This window comes from Oculina patagonica, unplaced genomic scaffold (genome assembly GCF_052425735.1).
Source record: "Oculina patagonica isolate OP01 unplaced genomic scaffold, crgOcupat unplaced22, whole genome shotgun sequence".
Lineage (NCBI taxonomy): Eukaryota > Metazoa > Cnidaria > Anthozoa > Scleractinia > Oculinidae > Oculina > Oculina patagonica.
The window spans coordinates 30,506-50,821 of record NW_027558059.1 but is presented as its reverse complement, the minus strand read 5'-3'; the positions used below and the strand labels follow the sequence as shown (position 1 = coordinate 50,821).

The 20,316-nt window shown below is 36.0% G+C and overlaps 2 protein-coding genes and 1 pseudogene across 2 annotated transcripts; all 3 read left to right on the top strand.

Annotated features, from left to right (window-relative positions):
• Positions 1-1,168: 1,168 nt before the first annotated feature.
• On the top strand, positions 1,169-3,127 carry LOC144640253 (ephrin type-B receptor 3-like; the record flags this gene model as incomplete). The annotated part of the gene is made up of 3 exons (XM_078499448.1): positions 1,169-1,823; positions 2,260-2,406; positions 3,093-3,127. Coding segments are annotated over 3 exons (837 nt in total), but the record flags the coding sequence as incomplete, so codon positions are not given.
• A 245-nt stretch (positions 3,128-3,372) lies between these two features.
• LOC144640254 (uncharacterized) lies at positions 3,373-4,013 on the top strand (annotated as a pseudogene).
• Positions 4,014-12,396: 8,383 nt separating this feature from the next.
• Positions 12,397-18,043, top strand: LOC144640250 (tyrosine kinase receptor Cad96Ca-like). The gene is made up of 9 exons (XM_078499445.1): positions 12,397-12,632; positions 12,745-12,861; positions 13,434-13,618; positions 14,053-14,172; positions 15,639-15,715; positions 16,234-16,274; positions 16,632-16,728; positions 17,283-17,379; positions 17,830-18,043. Exons 1-9 carry the CDS (start codon positions 12,467-12,469, stop codon positions 17,980-17,982), a joined length of 1,053 nt encoding a protein of 350 aa, XP_078355571.1. The 5' UTR covers positions 12,397-12,466; the 3' UTR covers positions 17,983-18,043.
• Positions 18,044-20,316: the final 2,273 nt, after the last annotated feature.

Genomic DNA, 20,316 nt, shown 5'->3' with positions numbered 1-20,316 from the left:
TTGTTGGATTTTACAAAAAAGTCACCATCCTTTGTTCTCAATTAACGATTTGATTGGTGAACTTTCTTTCAAATAATTTGCCCAGTTTGAGTAGCCACACTGTATGAGGTACCATGAGAGCAAAGTGTTTTGCCCAAGAACACAATACAATGTCCCTGGCCAGGTCTCGGATGTGGACTGCTCGATCCAGAGTCCAGCACACTAACCATCAAACCACCACACCTCCTGGCTTTCTAAGAGAACAGAGCACTTAGTCTGCATTTGAGCCTATTGGCCCATCAGGCCAGAGCTTATCCCTGTTTCCATAGCATGATCATGAAGAGACCAGGAATATTTCTAAACCTTTTCCATGACTTTTCTAAATTTGACCATTTTTCTTCGAAATTTTCAAAAATAATTATCTTGATTTCGGGTACGTTTTCACCTTTTTCTTCACAAAAAATAGTTTGCCTTATTTATTTTGTACAATCAATACTATTTTCCATGACTTTCCATGACCCACACTTAAATTCCATGACTTTCCAGGTCTGGAAAATGAAATTCTAAAATTCCATGACTTTCCAGGTTTTCGATGACCCGTACGAACCCTGTTACTATCTCGCTAATGGGCCTGGTGTTGGTTGGGAGGAAATTAAATCACTTATATAAAATTTTCAAAAGTAATACGACTTTTTTAATTTTCACAAACATGTTTCGACGGTACATCCGTCATCGTCAGTGTGACGGTTATGAAAGTTTACAGTGATTTAAAACGTGCCTGTTACAAATCATACGTTACATTGCGTTGGAAAGTAATACGCTAGATAAATTTTGAAGTTAACGGAATTAAAAAGAAGCGCGCGCGCGTGCAGCTATAGCGCTTCTTTTTAATTCCGTTAACTTCAAAATTTATCTAGCGTATTACTTTCCAACGCAATGTAACGTATGATTTGTAACAGGCACGTTTTAAATCACTGTAAACTTTCATAACCGTCACACTGACGATGACGGATGTACCGTCGAAACATGTTTGTGAAAATTAAAAAAGTCGTATTACTTTTGAAAATTTCTACATTTTTGCTGCTGTCTCGACCACTTATATAAAACGTTTTTTTGTTACTATTATTACTATCAGTGATAGTGTGTTGTTCACCTGATAACCAATTAACTTGAAATTTGCTTTTTATAGTGGATCCACCCTTCAAGTGTGAACAAGAGGTACAAAGTTTGTGATATTAGTGATGGGATCACAAGGGAACCAAACAACTGGTTACAAACAGACTTTATTGATGTCAAGAATGCTAAGAGGGTGGATATTGAAGTGCATTACAGCCTCCTTAACTGTCCAACAACTGCTACTAGTCGATACTGCAAAACATTCTTAACTCTTTATTCTTATCACACTGATACCAAAGATCCTGTTCCTGACCCAACTAGAGGGGTGTTTAAAGAAGAAACAATAATAAAACCACCAACGTTGCCTAAGCCTGGAGAATCAGTAAAGGACATATTTTGTGGTTCAGTGGTAACTAAAGCCAAAGGCATATATCTGGCATTCTTAGACCAAGGAGTCTGTGTGACAATGAGTAGAGTTGTCATTAGCTACAGATACTGCCCTGAGACAGGCGGTACCTTTGTGACTTTTCCAAGAACAGTTGCCCCAGCAAATGACTCAGATCTAGTCGAACAAATAGGAAAATGTACTGATGTTAATTCAATTAATAAAGTCAAGCTGTCGAGTTTGTGTCTCAGTAATGGAGAATGGAACATTACAGATGACTTAATGTGTCTTTGTAAAGTTGGTTATGAACTTGTCAATGGATCTTTGGGACTGGAATGCAAAGGTTTGTGCTGAATGTTTAGTACTGCTGTGTGTGTAGACTGACTCTGTGCGAATGAATTGAGTCGAGTCGTCAAGTATTGTAGACGAATCGACTCAGTTTGGTGTTGCGTTTTGAGAACGATGAAGGCTTATATTATAATCATTGTGGTTCTTGTGACTTGACATCCCGTGAATATGCAGGTCGATGACTCTGTGTGAATGAATTGAGTTGAGTCCTCAAGTACTCTAGATGAATTGACTCAGTTTGGGTGTATTGGACACAGACTCAGTTAAAACCACAGCACTACATAGTTAACATGTTACTTTCAATCCGTAAAAATTATATTGAGCGTGCCCATCAGCTTGTGCCTGTCTTAGTTTTGTTTAAGACCTACATGCATTGTTATTACCATATATAACACATGTATTTTATGTGGGTTTTTTACTGTCCAATCTAGAATGCCCAAGTGGTGAATACAAGAGTACAATCAGTAATACCAAATGTCTTCAATGTCCTGTGAACTCAGCTTCCAATGCAGAGAGAACAGCTTGTACGTCTTGTGAAAGTGGATTCTACAAATTATCAGATATGACAAATTGCAAAGGTATTGTACATGTATGTTTACTAGTGTAGCATTTCATAGTGGATCAGTGCCCTTATTTTTCGCCCCTTTCTGGGGTATGTTTTTTAGTTTCCAGTGGGATACCAAGGTCTGCTTCAAGGGATTGAAATACATGAAATGTTCACTGCACAGTTGCCTTAGTCTCTATAAGATGTACAATGTACATGTTGCAGTTAATTTAATTTTTATCTCAGTTAATTTCTAATTTCAACTAGTTAGTTTTTCCGAAGTAGTTGATTTTTAGGGTTATTATTAGGGTTAGGGTTTGGATTGGAGTCATATTAACAAAGTAGTGGTTCACTCAAGGTTTCCTATGTGGCAAAGTGGATAAGAGGTTAATGGACAGCAAATCTGGAGGGTGAGAGTTCAAATCCTAGAAGTGCAGGTTAGTAAAAAAGGAAAAAAATAGACGGTACTACTTAGGGGGGATAATAGCAGATGGTAGGGGTGCAGGGTAAGTAAGGATGGTGGTGGTGGGGGAGGGGGGTTTAAGACAGTGAGAGAGGGAAGGTGCCTTAATTTTAATTTTCTACTTCTTAACTTATAGTTATTAAAAAAATAAGCTAGGTTAATAAAATCAACTAGTTAGAAAAAAACTAATAGTTGAAATTAGAAATTACTGGTAACTGAAACCAAAAATTAACTGCAACATATGTATCTTTGATCAGGATCTGCATCTTGCTTCATGGCTAGCCCAAAATAATTTGATATTTTCTGGTGGAACACATTGGATTCTGATGCAAACATTGAATATATTAATTTTTGTTCATGTTCATACCAGAGGCAGTAATAATAATTAATAAATAATAAATAATTATAGTAATAATAATGATGATCATGATGATGATGATGATGATAGTACCGGTAATAATGATAATAATAATAAAATTATAGTTACACTACAAGAGTCATGTTGACGATCGGTATAAACGCGGCCTACTGAAAACTATGCTGGATCATGTGTTTCGACTTTCTTCTAACTGGACCTACTTCTCTGAAGAATGCGATCGTCTCAAGTTGTTGTTCTCCCATCTTGAATACCCAGATGACCTAATAAATTTCACTATGACACGCTTCATTGCCATCAAAGCTTCTGAGCAACCTGTTCATTAGTTCAGAACTTGTTCGTGTTGTGTTATCGTTTAAAGACCAAGCTTCAGTGGATGTTCTTTGCATGCAACTGAAAATTAACACCACCATCTGACCTGTTTTCGTCAGCCACAAGATTGAGCAAGACCTGAAATTACGTGAAGTCAAGCTGCCAGTAGTAAACCAACAGTCCCTTGTTTATTGTTCAAATGTGACCTGTGTGATGCTGGTTATGTTGGTTTTACGCGCCGGCACTTGCACCAACGCGTCGACGAGCACAAGTCGAACGTATCGTCATCTATTGGAAAGCATTTTTGCGAGGAACATTCTCTGGCCCCAAAGGATCTTACCCCCGACAATAACTTTCTAATTTTAAAGAAATGTGAAAACAAGTTTGACTGTCTTATTTATGAATTTTTTTTTTTATTCAGGAACTGAGACCAAGTCTCAATGTACAGTCCGACTTTATTCGTGTGAAAGTTTTTAATAATTTTTATTAATTAGTTTTGCATGCTTTTTATTATTTTTAGCAACGACTTTGTAAATTCTTTTTACATATTTCTACTTCATTAATATTTTTCGCACATTTTACCTCTTTGTAGCTATATATGTCTATGCAAATTTTATTTCTTACATTTAGCTTGATAATTACCGAGGAGCAGTCGAAACGTCACGCAATTTTACCATTGTTTTTTATTGTGAAATAATAAATTATGCTAATGTTTATTAATGTTCTTCTTACAATAAAGCAGATTCTGCTATTGCTCAGGTAATATGAAAATATAGAAATTGAGACATGGATTGCTCTTGGAAATTAACACACACATCAATCAGGGTTGCCACAGGTCACGAAATGGTCAGGGAAAAATAAAATTCTTCAAGGTTAGGGAAAAGTCAGGGAATTTTATTTTGAGTTAGGGAAAATTGACACATTGAAGAAAAGTCAGGGAAAATTGAAATTATATCACCGCTGATGTAGTAACATTGAAGGCTGGAAGACATACTGTAAAATTCTGGTTATAAGCCCCCCCCGGTTATAGGCCCATCTACCTGGAAACAGCTTCTATTTGTTCAGAGTTTACTCTGTGAGTGAGTTGAATCAACTGGAAAGTGACAAAGATAAATGGAAATATGCCAAAGTGTTTGTGGAAACAAAAGGTATAATTAAAGTTTAAATTATTGTTTTGTTAATCAGTTACATTTAACTGCAACCATTTACGTACTGTAGGAATGCGTGTGCAGGGTTGGAAATTAGCGCTCGCCCGCTCGCCCAGGCGAGTGTGAAAACTGTCGGGCGAGTACAAATCACGGATCACTCGCCCAGTTTGGCGAGTACGATTGTCATATCCAGAATATATTATTCAGAATAAGCGAAACTTTTACTTCCCACTTTAAAATAATCTACACTGTCCACAAGCCGATAGCTTACCAACATTTTGAAATCTCAAACAAAGCTGTGTTCGCGTTCGTAAAATGGCTTCCGTTTGGGGCAAGTTACATGACGGACGTACTTGTACAAAGAAATAACTTTGGTCAAAAATTCACTGGCTCATCCATCGAGCCGCGAAACGCAGCAAGATGGCCATTTCTCGCCTCTTTTCCTGTACAATTTTGCTTGCAAACAACAAGAATTTGGAAATACGTATCAAATAAAACTGCGTTTCAACTTTTGAAGTAAGTGTGCTCGTGTTTTTAGTGTGGAGTAGGGTCTATATTTGGCAATTTTTCATTGAAGAAATAGATTGCAGTCTGTTTTGCGATCGACTACCAAAGTGGCACAGTGAGTATCAAAACGTGATTAAAAATTGAAGTTGTATATTTTATTATTTGTAGGGGGAGGGGGGCCTAAATTTTTCTTTGTTAATGGAAGAAGACTGGGCGAGTGAAAATTGATCTGGGCGAGTGCAATTTGAAGGTCACTCGCCTGGATGGCGAGTGCTCCAAAATTTTAGTTTCCAACCCTGTGTGTGGTATTTTTGTAAGACACCCTGTTCATAATGAATGCAAACATATTACATTTTGTGTTAATACAGAATTGTTTTGGTACTCCATTGCTTTAAGCAGCACAAAAAATCTCAGGTCTTTTATTATACACGAAAGCCAGCAGTTATAATCCTTGGCAGCTTAAATTTATTACTTGTTCAGTAAAGATTTTCTTTAGACTGAAGTTTGGGAGGCCCTGTGGCCTGATGGTTAGCACACTGGACTCTGGATCGAGCAGTCCGAGCCCTGGCTGGGGTAATTCTGTTGTGTTCTTGGGCAAGACACTTTACTTTCATAGTGCCTCTCTCCACCCAGGTGTATAAATTGCCAGCATACATATGCAATTTTCCTTATATTAATGCACATGCTGCTAAAAAGACACGCATCTTTTTGTCTTTTTTTCCCAGAAAAAAATACACCTTGACTTTACAACACTCTGATTTCCTCCACAATTTACACACACTGTAATAAAAAGGATGTTGAAATGAATGAAAATTAAAGTGAAATGAAATGAAATGAATGAGATCAAAATACACCTTGACTTTGCAGTGCTCTGATTTCTTTATTTAGTTCTCTTTGTAGCCTTTTATTATGTGTTCTCCTCTTACTCAATCAATTCAATAGCCTTCCTGCACGTTTTTCTTTTTTTGTTCTGGTGTGAGTTGTGTGGATGAACCAATGCAAAATTGCATCAAGATCACCTTTTTGTATGTATTGAAATTTTCATTTCCATAAATTGATTCTTTTAAAGCATACAAACACGTGTGCTCCACATAAACTATTGATTCCCAGTTTTCACTTTGTACTAGGCACATGTTCGCATTACGGACCTATTTTTCTAATTTAATTTTTCTCGGTGAACCCATGGTGAAAGAAACGCACAGCAAGGCCTAGCGCCTAAGGGACGGACCATTATTTTTCTGGAGGGGGGGCGGATGAAAAATATTGAAAGACTAAAAAGACAAAATAAATTGTTTGCAAACATCATATGTATTAAAAAAATAGTTTGCATAGAAGTCAGAGAAACTTGCACTAATCTATCAATGAAAAAAAAAAACTTTCAAAAATGAAAGTATGAGACTAAATGTTTATAGACTAAAAGTATGAAGACTAAAAGTATGTAGTTGTTTGCAGGCAGTATACAGGGCTCAAATAAAATCAACATTTTATTTGACCAAATTGAATTTCAAAGTGGTCATGTAGGCAATAAATTCAACTAATAAATTAGTAAATAGCTGATCCTTTTCTTAAAACAGTAACTTTATATTGCAGCAATTAAATATGAACAGTATTTTACATTTCATTGAATTAAACTTCATACATATCTATATACCCGTATTTTCTCAATTAAACACCTGGGGCATTAATTTTAAACTTAGCCTGCTGGATCCGGCATTTATTTGACTCCTGCAGATTATTTGAGCCCGGTGTTATTAAGCAAGGGGTTTAATTAATTATTTTTGACAAACATCTATCCATCAAATATACCTACAGCTTATTATTACTCAAATAAATACCTGAGGGGTCTATTTTCAACTCCACCTTGGAGACCCGGCATTTATTCGGTACCCAGTGTTTGATTGAGAAAATACGGTTAACATATAGTTATTCAAACATTATAAAGAAACACAACAACAACAATGTTTACTGTATACAGTCTCTTGATGGTTTTTCAGGATCTTAAATTCATAAACTTTTATAAATTAAAGTTAAAAATATTCCTCATTTGATGGTTCACTTTCCGATTCATTAGCAGATGAGTCACTGCCTGTTTCATCATCTGAGGTTGTTTGGGCAGATTGGTTGTCAAATATATCCCACTTTTCTTCAAACATTTGATGTAAAACCATATCTCCATCATTAAAGCTGCCTTGAGTGCTTTCTTGGGCCTTATCAGTGATGCCCTGACTGCTTTCTTGGGCCACATAATTGCTGGCTTGAGTGCTCTTTCCAATTTAATGATGAGAACTATCTACAAACTCATGGAACTGCCATGGGCACAAAAATGGCAGTTGCATTTGCCAACATCTTTATGGCAGACATTGAAACAAGACTAATTCGCCAAAGTAATATCAAACCAAGAAAATGGAAACGATACATTGATGACGTTTCCTCCCTTTGGGATCAGGAAAGACAAGACATTTGTCAATTCATTGAACAAGCCAACAATTTCCACCCACAACTAAATTTACAGCTGAAATTTCAGAGAACGAAATAACTTTCCTGGATATATAAATGAGATAGATTCAACACAGAATCTATCCTTGACATCAAGACACACTATAAGCCGACAGAAACATTCCAATACACTCACTTTACCTCGTGTCACCCACCGGGAGTTAAAAGAGGCTTTATTAAAGGCGAAGCAACACGGCTACTTCGAACAAACTCTTCAAAAACAAGATTTGAAAAGAGCCTCTCTAACTTCAAATTGCGCCTTAAAGCGCGCGGCTATCCAAATAACTTTATAGCTATAGAGAGGTCTCTAACAGGAGTCAACTTCGCCAATAGACAGTCAGCGCTCCAGCAAAACATCAATAAAAAAACGGACAGAAAAATACTGCCATTTGTAACTACATACCACCCAGCAGTACGCGACATTAAACAAATATTAATGGACACCTGGGGATTAATACAAACTCAACCGTTGCTGAATATAATAATATTTTCCCAAGGCCTCCGTTGGTATCTTATAAGAGAGGTAAATCTCTCAAGGACATGCTCGTTAGAGCGAAAATTTAAATAAATGCTATACTGCGTCGCAAACATAAACCACGCGGGGAGTCCGTGTTGGCCTGGCACTAATTATCCTTTCAACGTTCAAGCAGCAGTTTCGCTTTTTACTGCCGCCAATCTTCGTAGTGTACGTCTCAGAAAACGTAAAAGGTGAGTTCAGAGGTGTTTATTGGTCGCCACCATAAAATATTGAATTAAATAATGATTGATGACAGCAAAAGCGAACCTCCTTTTTGTATCAGATCGTGATTAAAAAAGATCGAAAAAAAATTGTTTGCAGGAAGGTGTTGTTAGAAAAAAATTGTTTGCAGAGGTGCATAGATAAAAAAAAAGTTTGCAGAGAGAGATTTTCCATCCCCCCCCTCCAGAAAAATAATGGTCCGTCCCTAATAACATATCTACACCGTGGAAAAAACATTGAATACATGACAAGAAAGAATTGGCTTTCTAAAAAATCTTACAGATTTTTAAAGATCCACCTATCATATCTTTTAAGAGAGGAAAATCTTGAGAAGATATATATGCTCGTTAGAGCAAGAATATAAAAGGTTCTCAAATGTTTCACACCGGTAGAGATTGTGCGGCCTGTCACGCCTTGCTACCTCCTACTGATTATGTTTTCCAGACAGAGCCCTATTCTACCAGTGAACTTAATTAACACAGTCAAACTGTTGTACTGTACAACACTTCTACGCCTAAATACACGCAAACTATAATACACATTTCTTCAATCTTTGGAAGAAAGCACCTTAAGAACGCGTATAACAGAAATATGCCTGTGCATTTTAACAGGATGCCATTTTAAACGTAGAATTTTTTAAATTATAACCTTTTAGAAAACACAATGCAAGCTTTGAAACCAAACAGATCGAACCTACAGCAACCTGATTGGACTGGCAAGGACCAATCAGAACGCACCATTTTCGATCCATCTAACGGTCATAGGTGGATATAAAAACTTAACTGGATGAACATAAAAGGTTCTCAAATGTTTCACACCGGTAGAGATTGTGCGGCCTGTCGCGCCTTGCTACCTCCTACTATCCTCATATGCTGGGGGTTATCTGCTATGGGCTAGCATTCCATCAACACTATTAGTTGCTATACTTCAGTCTCACTATATGTGTGTTGTAAACTGATGGAACTTGTGTATTAATCAAATGAGAGTAACAAAGCTTTCATTCAATAAGACAGGTATACAATCTTTGACCAGGGCCAGGGCCTACTTTATATTTACATTTACATGTGTTAGTATAGACTGCTTTCTTTAACAGCATGCATATTGTAAATATTTCAGATACATTCAGTTTCTATTATATAATAATTATTCTACGTGGCATTCGTGGGTGTCAAAAATAAAGTGTATTCAGGTGCTGTAGTTTGCACTATAAACGAAAAATCAAAATGGTGCCCAGAAAGGAAGCAATAACCTCGATTTACCGGATAGCTTCATTAATCATGTTTGTGTGGCAAAATAAATAAATAAATAAAAAAATAAATAAATAACTTGGGGCGCCTTTAATTGCCGTTACATTTATTGTATGATTCATTTACTTCATATATTCTCGCGCGAGTCGTGGTGTGCTTTGAGAAATCGAAACAAATCTACAAATATATTAAAGCTAAGTGCATAAATACAAAATTTAATGTGCTTTCCGATCGCGAGAGACAAGAGCAAAGTTTGACGAGTAGTGTTTCTTGTGGCAATAGCCCCTTGGATTAGATACCTCTAGCTGGACATGGTTACCACTGTCTGAATAAATTGCCGCCAACGCTTTATCGAAGACCATCGTTGCAGCTTTCGTCAAAATGAGCTGGGGGCTGATTTGTGGGACATCGTCGCCGTGAATTAGCAAAAACCGACTCCATTTCTGCCGCAAAGTTTAGTTTTTGTGTAGATAATGCATCGATACTCTCGCTGTACTTGTTTTGTCCTGGCAATTGGTTTTATTGGGGCCACCGAGCACGCATTGGGTACCTCTTGCACTCACACTTCTCTTATCCGCCATTGCGCTCGACTCGTCTAAACAATTTCCTACGTCACGACCTTGTAATATGATCGTTTTGGCCGCGCGCAAAATGGCCCCACTTTTCAGACGTCAAATTTGAACTTTAGGCGGCAAAAACTCGGATTTTTCTTTCTTTAACACTATTCGCTTTTGGGCATTTCGAAAAGTACATATAACAAGCTACAAAAAAATGTAAAAGTATTTTTTACTTCATAGGCACTTTAAGGCACATTTTTACTCCTAGCCTCCTGGATGAAATGCTAGTGCATATTGCGGGGTTACTTGCAACATCAAATTCACTAGTCCCATTTATATACCTGGGTGGAGAAAGGCACTCTGAGAGTCAAGTGTCTTGCCCAAGAACACAATGCAATCCTGGCCAGGGCTCAACCATGTGGCCTCCATGCCTTCTACCCGAGAATAAACAATAACTAAAATTATAGAAACTATAAAATTGAAGTCTTGTATATTACTGTTAAAGGCTTCAAGTCAAGTGACATTGCCAGGGCCAGGCCAGCTGTAGAGTGGTACTACATTGTTGGACCCATCTCCGGTTGCATTGTCATATTTGCCATTGTCTGGTACATTTGTAAACATCACAGAGCAGGTAAAAACACCAACTGAATAACAGCATTTTATCTAAGTTTCTTGTTCTGCCTAGATTTTTTTTTTAAAAAAATAGTCAATAAATAAATAAATAAATGAATAAAACAAGACATTAGACAAAGAAAAGAGTATTTCCAGTGGCAAACCCATGGAGTGGCTCTTCATCCACTGTTTCCGAATCGAATTAAAATTTAGAAATGTTTGTTTTTTGTGGAGGAGTAAAATTTAATATTAGAAAAAAAAAGAAAAAAAGAAAAAAAAATCACAGTAGTAGTGTCGTTAACTACGATTGTAAATGTATATAGGTTTTTTTTTTTTCCTGTTAAGTATTGTGTTAAATTAAGTTAGTTGTCGTAAGTGCTGTAAATTGTTTAATTTAATTCATTATTTCGATTTAGTTTTATTTTTAGGAATATTATTGTGTTGTAAATGGACTTTTGCTGTCAATAAAGTTGTGTTGCAAAAAAAAAAAAAAAAACTGTATTGGGCAAAGTAATTATCTTTTTTTAAACTTGTTGTTTTGAGTTACTCCTTATCCAAGTGTACACGTTTTTATATATAATTTAACCCAACTAGTACTTAACCTCTCTTTACCTGGGTCTACTGCAAATATTAAACCTGATTTTGTTATGTTTGTTCATATTTTTCATTGGGAATATTCAGCTATGGCGAAATTGTAAGTTCCATATTAACTTGTTTTTTATTCTACTAAAATTACATGCAGATCACTTTTACATTTGTACAGAGCATGTTTCCAATTGAGTGTTGTAAAACCAACATCAAAGTTAAATCACTCTGGCTAATCAAGGACAGATAAATCCAGCTGTGAACCAATCAAACCTTGAAGCAAATACATGTAGATGGTGGGATTTCTGATTGGATGAGAAATTGGTGCTACTACTAATTAAGTGCAGAAATAAAATTATGCAAAACCAAAGCAAATGCGTCGAATTACTTTCAACACTCAAGTGGAAACTGCCATATACATTTTAATGCACCGATAAGCAGGTTTATTATACAGCTAGCACCATGATTGGGCAAGATGAACCAAATTGTGCTCTGTTTTTGGCTACCTTAGATTGGGCTTTCTTGCAGCTCGGGATTTCTTGCTGTGTCATCAAGAAAAGTGGTGTTCTCTATGCCATAGATAATTAATCCTTTATTGACCAATAGTGTTTGGTGAAGATAGCTGGATATTGGTCTCGTTCTTTTTTGTATGATTATGGACATCGACTGCATGCATCTCAAATTGAAGAAATAAATGAAGAAATAATCAACCAATCAAATGGAAAACCATTAATCAAGTTGGGATTAATTGCACTGCCAATCAGAAACGAGTAATTTTGTTGAGTGTACTATAGAGGATGCAAACTAATTGGAGAGGTTTTCTACAAGAAATAGATGTTGATAAGTTAAAAGTCGATAACAACAAGTAATGATTATCATAATAATAAAAACTATTGGTGGCAATTGTAACGTATGCTCTACCGGTAAATTTTGCAGAATAGTTTTATGAATTTCTTTTGATTGGTCACTAGGGGTATGCCATACCCTTTGGTAATTTTGACAGTGTTGATGTTTTTAAATTGTTTAGTCCTGATCAAGAGCAAGCAGTTGAGATGGAGTTGCAGAATGTTGAAGTGGATGAATGGGAGATTGCTGTTGACCGCATACTACTTCAAGATGTCATTGGCAGAGGGGCATTTGGAGCAGTCTGGAGAGCACTTTTGAGTGAACCAGATGGGAAGCCTGGAAATCGGACAGTTGCTGCAAAATGCTTTACACGTAACATCATTTGAATTGTTTTAAATTACTTGTGAACATTTTCAGATGCAATCAAAGTTAATGAGAAAGATGTAAATGCAAATCAACTTGTTATATTTGTATTATATTGTAGCCACTGCTGGGGAAGATGGAAGAAAATCTCTGATGAGAGAAATAGAGCTTGGAAAACTTCTTGGAGAAAAACCTCAGTCAAACATTGTTACATTTATTGGCTGTGTTACAACCCAAGGTAATCGGCTGCTATAATTGTTCAGAGATTGGTAAACGTTTAATGATTTTTTTTTATGTATAGGTGCTCGGGCTATAAGTTTAGCAACAAGCTAAGTGGGAAGTTATTGCTTGGGAAGGAATGTTAAGTTAACGGAGGTTGATATCTTGCCATCACTAGATGGCAACCAAAACTGGCAAGCTTTTCTTTCAGCATACCATTAAAATTGACAGTGTGTATTTATGTTGGAATCTTGAACAACACAACTCAACAATGCTGGTGCATGCCTCCATTTTTTGTGACATGAAGCAACATGGAGTGTCGGCTTGCCCTAGCCTAATAATTTGTCAGTACTCCTTTACACTCCCAAGAAGTGGCACAGTGACTGTAACGTGAGATTAAAGTGTCTTGCCTGTGCAAGAATGCAACACATTTTTTTTTTGTGGGGCTTGAACTCAGCTCAATCCAAATTCCAGTTAACTCACCATTTGCCTCACATTTCCCAAGATAAGGTACCAGTAAATGACAGTGTTAATTGTCACAAATTCAGTGGATTGTAACTTATATTTAAAATGCTCATTCTCTGCTTCCAGTTCATCCAATTCTGGTCATGGAGTACTTGGCGTGTGGTGACTTGCTGGGTTATTTGAGGAAGAGCCGTGGAGTTCATGATAAGTATCACCTCGGACAGGGAAGTGTTCCAGAGCTGGAAATATATGACCTAGTGTTATTTGCCAAACAAATCGCTGCTGGTATGGTATTCCTTGGATCAAGAGGGGTGAGCAAACAAGTCACAGAAATTAGAGTCTGATAAAGTTTCTCCAAAGACTCTGCAACGCTTTTTAAATTCCTACTCAATATGAATTTGTCAATTAAATGAGCTATAAGACTCCCACTTGTGGTACTTAGAATTCAGTAATATTTTGGTACTGCTCAAGCAAACGCTGTAGCTCTCATCTGCCTTCAGTCAACTTTTCAATATGTTTATTGTAGCTATTGCAATTTTTCTATAGTTTTAAATAATTTGACTCCTATTCCTGGATTACAATGTTATACCTTTTCAAGAGTTCGAGTTGTCAACATTCTGTAATCATGACAAGATATCCCTATATGCCTGGTTGTATTACATTTATTTGAAAAGACATACAGAAATATCACTACATGATAAGTGAAATCATATTCAAAATGCAAAATGTAAGAATATTTTTGCAGATAATCCATCGAGATCTGGCAGCTCGAAATGTACTTGTCGATGACAACTATGTTTGCAAGGTGACTGACTTTGGACTGGCTTATCAAGATTTCAAGTATGGGCACGGAAATGCCAAAAAGGTAGAGTGGTCAATAACTTTACACAGCCATAAAACAATATTTGTAAATGTTGCAACTTAATTAGTTGGGTGAATTTCTAAATGCAGTGTATGTAAACAGTGATGTCAGCATTCAAACGGCTTGCACTGAAAAGGTCACCTGTGTTGTGGCAGATTTGTATCAAGCTCTGTTAAATTTTATATCGAATCCTATAATGCCAATGAAAGCAATAATGCTTAGTAATATGAATTGTTATGTAGCTGGAATTTTTTCCCCAACAACATGCACTTTCATTGGCTACCTCAACTTCACATAACATCTAACAATAAAACTGTTTTCCGCCAAAAAAGTCTCTGAGCGGGCAACATTGCAAAATCTATGACGTCAGAGGGTAACAGTGCACTATTGCCTGCTAATGTTGACTGATGATTGCCTTTGCATGTGAATCTTCTGATGTCTTCGTTATGCTATGTAATAAATCACTTAATGACTGGTCCCTCGGGAAACCAGTTAATTTTGTTTTAGCCTGAGGAAACATTGAGATTCTCGGGAAACAAGATTAACTGTATTGGGACAAGTGGTCCATACTGCCAGAGCTTATCGGGGTTTCTATAGCATTAAGGACTAGGAGTATTTCTACTCTCCCCCCCCCTCCCGGGATGGCATGCTAACCCACTACACGGTTACTTCCCAGCATTATCACCACTACACCCCCCCCCCTCCCACCCACCTACACATGCTACTCCACTTCACGGTTACCTCCAAGCATTATCACCAGTACACAGTCATATATACACCTGGGTGGAAAGAGGCACTGTGAGAGTAAAGTGTCTCACCTAAGAACACATTGCAAAGTCTTGCTGCAATGTCATATTGTATTTTAAAAAAAGTTTGGTAACTTGATATGAAAATAAGGGAGTTATGTTAAAAAAAAAAAAAAAAAGTCTGCTTCGAGCCTAGTGGCCCATACAGGCCGGAGCTTATCCCGGTTTTCGTAGCATTAAGCGACTAGGAGTATTGCTACTCCCCCCTGGATGGGATGCTAGTCCATCACAGGGTTACCCCCCAGCAGTAAATTCGCCGGTACCCATTTATACACCTGGGTGGAGAGAGGCACTGTGAGAGTAAAGTGTCTTGCCCAAGAACACAACGCAGCGCCCCGGCCAGGCCTCGAACCCGAGCCGTTCGACTCGGAGGCGAGCGCCAACCATTAGGGGAGTTATGTTACAATATTTTAATTCATTCAAAATTGTACTTCAGTTTAATGGAAACCTCAAACCAACCGTTAACTAAGAACCTAAAACATGAGCGATATACCGATAGTTCGAAACCAAAAAAGCAATGAGGAAGGTAAAGGATAGGGAAAATTAGGAGGGATTGTGAACGACCGACTTCAAAAAGTTAGGTTAATCTTTCAGATGTGCCATCCGTCGTTTAGCTCCTTTTACTTCCTCGATATCAGTCTTTCTTACTGATTGTGTTCACAGGGCTGCATGCCAATTAAATGGACTGCACCAGAGATTCTGTCAGGGAATTTTGCTGAACTTTCATCCCAAAGTGATGTGTATGTATAATACATTCCATTGTTGTGCTGCAGTTGATCTTGCTGTCTGCAAATGATAAGAATGACACTTTTTATGACTACCTAAAAGAAAATAGCTAAGGTCGAAAGCTGAATTTAGAATCAAGACTAGATTAGATAATCGACTATGATTGTGATAAGTATTTAAACCAATCAAAAGTTGGTATTCAGTCCTGGCCAGACCCCAGGAATGAAAGTCATGAGCGAATTATAATATTACTAACAATTATTTATAATTTTATCTAAAATTGTAAATTAAAGAACTTTTTAAGCAAATTAGACCAGGAATTTTAGAGTGGTTTTACCATCAAGTCAATGAACTGCACAGGAGTTTGAAAGAACACAAGAAAACCCATAATATTGTAGTTTTCTTTTTTTAAGACACTAGCTGAATTACTCTTCTTACAAACCATTGTTATAGTACTAAATTACACACTTTCTGTCTTGTGTACATACTACACAAGTATTCCCTCTCATCTGCATTATCACTAAATCCACAGGTGGTCATACGGAGTTGTGCTGTATGAGATATTCACCATTGGTAAGTTAAAAACTTGTTTTTATAGTCATCATCATCATCATCATCATCATAATGTTACTCCCATGAGTCTTTTTTGCTGCTCAGTGGTAAAATGTCTCACCAGTGTACAGAACTTGGCTCCCTGGTTCGACTCCTGTTGGGAGAACTCATTCGGCTACTAACAGCATTTCTTTTCAGAACTCACTTGGGCGATTACACCATATGAACCAATATTAATTAATAGCAAGAAGAACTAAACATCTTCAAAATCAAACTCTAAGTAGGGTAGAGTTAAAACTTATGTATAACTTAAAACGAGTAGTAATCTTTTCACCAACATGCAAAAAAAGTTAAGAACACACCTGTATTCCTTGACAGGGGGAATTCCATATCCTGGATGGTCGGAAGGCAAGGTGGTTGCAGAAGTCTTAAATGGATATCAAATGCCAAAGCCTGAACATATTGATGACAAATTGTAGGTTTTAAATCTGATTGTTTCATCAGACTATTCGATGATAGACCATGTTCTGCACACATTGCCTTTGAAACTTAAAAAGTTAAATATTCTTGATTTTCGCAGCATAAAATTAACTAAAACTGTTTTCTTTTTTATATATGTGCTATCCTTTAATTTAGTTTTGAGACGCGCAATGACCTAATGGTTAGCTTGCTGGAGTCTGGATTGAGTCTTCTGGGCTCGAGCCCTAGCCAGGCTCTTTGTGTTGTGTTCTTGAGCAATTAAGTCACTTTATTGCCACTGTGCCTCTCTCCACCCAGGTTTATAAGTGGGTACAAGTGAATTTAATGCTGGGGGTAACCCTGCATGTTGTTGCTCACTTAATGCTACAGAAACTAGGATAAGCTCCGGCCTATACAACCACTAGGCTTGAACAAAGACTTTTTTATGTTTATGCAATTATTAGCTACTAAGAAATGTTATTGGTGTACTAGCCTTTTAAGGCTATAGGAATTTAAAAATTCCTATAGGCAAAAGTCAACTTAATTGCACCTTGTTGTGTTTATTTTTAGGTATGATGTAATAACAAGGTGCTGGAACCTTAACCCTGATTTCCGCTCCCCTTTTGAAAACCTGCGAAAAAGAATGGATTCATACCTTCGCGAAGAGGTTTGTAAAATTGGCGTCAACAGAATTCCATGCACTTCTGAAGCCACTCAGAAACTCTATTGACCCCTTAAGCTTAAATAAACTTCGGTGTCTTCTGCAATACTCTCCTCTTAGGAGTTGGTCCATCGGTCAGCCGGCCGGCCAGTCAGTCAGTCTGTCGGAAAAGGAAAAGATTCAAAATAGGCAATCCTAAGTTTGATGCTATCAAACTTTTGGGTTTGGGAACGTTAATTTCTACATTTTTAATCACATCCTGGTTAATGCTGCATAAAGTTTTTTATATTAGCGATGAAGGAATAAAGATCTTCATTTCAGTATCGCTTGCTAAAATACTTAATAGAACTAGAAGTAAGAAATACTTAATGGGGACACTATAAAATAAATTAAAAATAAAAATCTAAATATTCTAATAAATTTATTCAATTGATTTATTATTATTTTCCTTTTCAGACATATACAGAACTGATGAACATGGGACGATATGACGGCACAAAATACTCAAAGGTTGAAGATCTCGGAGCGGAAGATGAACCTCCAACTGAACGAGTCAAAACTACCTCCACTGGAAAGAAATTGGGAAAATGGTCAAGTCTCCGTTTCTGAGTAAACATGCACAGCTGGAAATGAAAGCCATCAAGACCTTTTTATTTTCTTTTTTAAAGTTATTTTCATTTAAAACTTTTTTAGCTTGTGAATTTAAATTTTAAATTTTAAGCTTTTTTTATTTTTTAATTATATTGTAATGCGCAATTGAAAATTTTTAAATTAATAATTGCGCAATATAAGTTAATTATTTATTATTTTATGATAATTTAAACCAAACTATATAACTATTGTAATTATAGTAATTATCATAATTGTAGTAATAATTATAGTAATTTATTTCCTTGGTAAACACTCACTGAGTAAGACACTAAGTTTTTTTTTGTGATAGACTAATAAAAACTTTCAGACATTAAAAAAAACTTTACCTGAAATGGTGCTTAAGATTAAGTCAAAAAATGTCTCAGGTAAAGAATGTTAAGTAGAGGGATATTTCCACTGGTGGACATATGTTTGAAAATAATACTGCTCGTCTCGATAAAAACGACAAAAGCTGTTACTTATGACATAAATTTTACATTTCTAGGTAAACTTTAAGTAGAATTTTTTAGTTAAGTTTACAAGAGGTATCTGGTACAGTAACGCCATTTAAATCATTGATTAATTTAGACTAAAATACGAGATAAATTGTTCATAGGGGTTAAAGGTAATGTGTCGATGCATACAAAACAATCTAACATTTTCCTTATTTATTCAACTTCTAGACTAAGGCATTACGCTATTATGTATAAACGTTCTAGTTTAGTTAACAAGGTATTGTCTTTGTTATTGAATAGTGTTATTCCTATTGACTTATTTAATCATCATTTTATTGGTATATGAACCGGATTACTTGTTTGTCGCTTAATTGATTCAAGTGGCTAAATGATATATTTGCTGCAGTTTGCTATTAGTAAATGTGATTTTAATTTTCATTTACTGATGAAGTCAGAATACATATAATATGAGATAAATAGTTTGTAGAGTTTTTATGAGCAAACGTGTTTGATGCATCAACAACAAATATGGAATGAATTGTTTCTCAGGCAACATAAATCCGGATATTTTAACTGTTGTTTAATGTTGCTGTCCGCAACTGACTTTTTTAATCATCTTGTTATTATTGTTATGTGTATACTATTACTCCTTTGCTGCTTTATTTCTGATATTAATCATATTGCTGCAATTCGACTACGACATATAAACATGCTTTTTTGCCATTAGTAAATGCAATTTAAATTTCCATTAACTGATCAAGTCAGAATACGAAAACTATAAGATAAATAGATTGTAGAGTTTTTTGTGAGCAATCTTGCTGTTTCATAAATATTTTGTCGTTGCATTAGGAATATCTAAAATCAATAACGATAACTCAGGAAATAATTCTCTAGATAAGTTTCCAATATTTTAACTGTTATATAACAGTGCTTTCCACAACTGACTTATTTAATCATCATGTTATTATTGTTATAGGTAAAGGTAAAGGTAAACTTTATTTATGCAGGGTGACCCATTCAGCACAGTGGCTGGTATCCAGAGGGGCCCTGCTATTAAAATACAATTTCTAAAAATATAAAATATCTAATAATTTAAGATAGTTATAAAAATAGAGTTAAAAAAACTAATGTTTAGTAGTTGAAATAGTTATTTAAAAAAAAATTAAAACTGAAACGAATTACAAGCATGAACTGGTATAAAAAAAATTAGATATCATAAATTAGTGTGTTATGGGTATACTATTACTCCTATCCTTACTCCACATGTAAGTGCTTTGTTTAATGGCCAATAATCATTTGGCTGCAATTCGACTACATCATATATAGATGCTTTTTCATAAACGGAGGAAACCTCCTTTGTAGAGTGTTTATAAAGTTAAATTAACTTTTGCATTAACAGATTTTGTAGTGTGTAAGAAAAAATACACTTGCTGAAAGGAAACTTATTTTGCTGGGCAGAAAACAACTTTGTCATGTGACGGGGATATACTTATTTAAGTAAAGCAAGAATAAGTGTTTTAATCTGCACATTATCAATAAGTATAAATTCTTAAATTTTGTAAAACACTCTATATAACAGCTTAAATAAAAACTTAAAACTAAAAAGAACTTTGGTCAAACCTAAATTTTTATATATCAATGTTGGTGCAGGCGCCTAGAGAAAGACTCTGGAAAGAATCCGATCGAGGAGAGATTGTTATTGGGTTATAGTAACATGTAATGCAAATAACTAGAGGAACCTTTCTACATTGTTGATACGACAAAATCAGTTTCAATAGCATGTGTAACAGATCTCGAAATTTACTAGTCTAAAATCTCCCCGGGGCTCGCAAAAATACAACGAAACTCGTAAAACCTG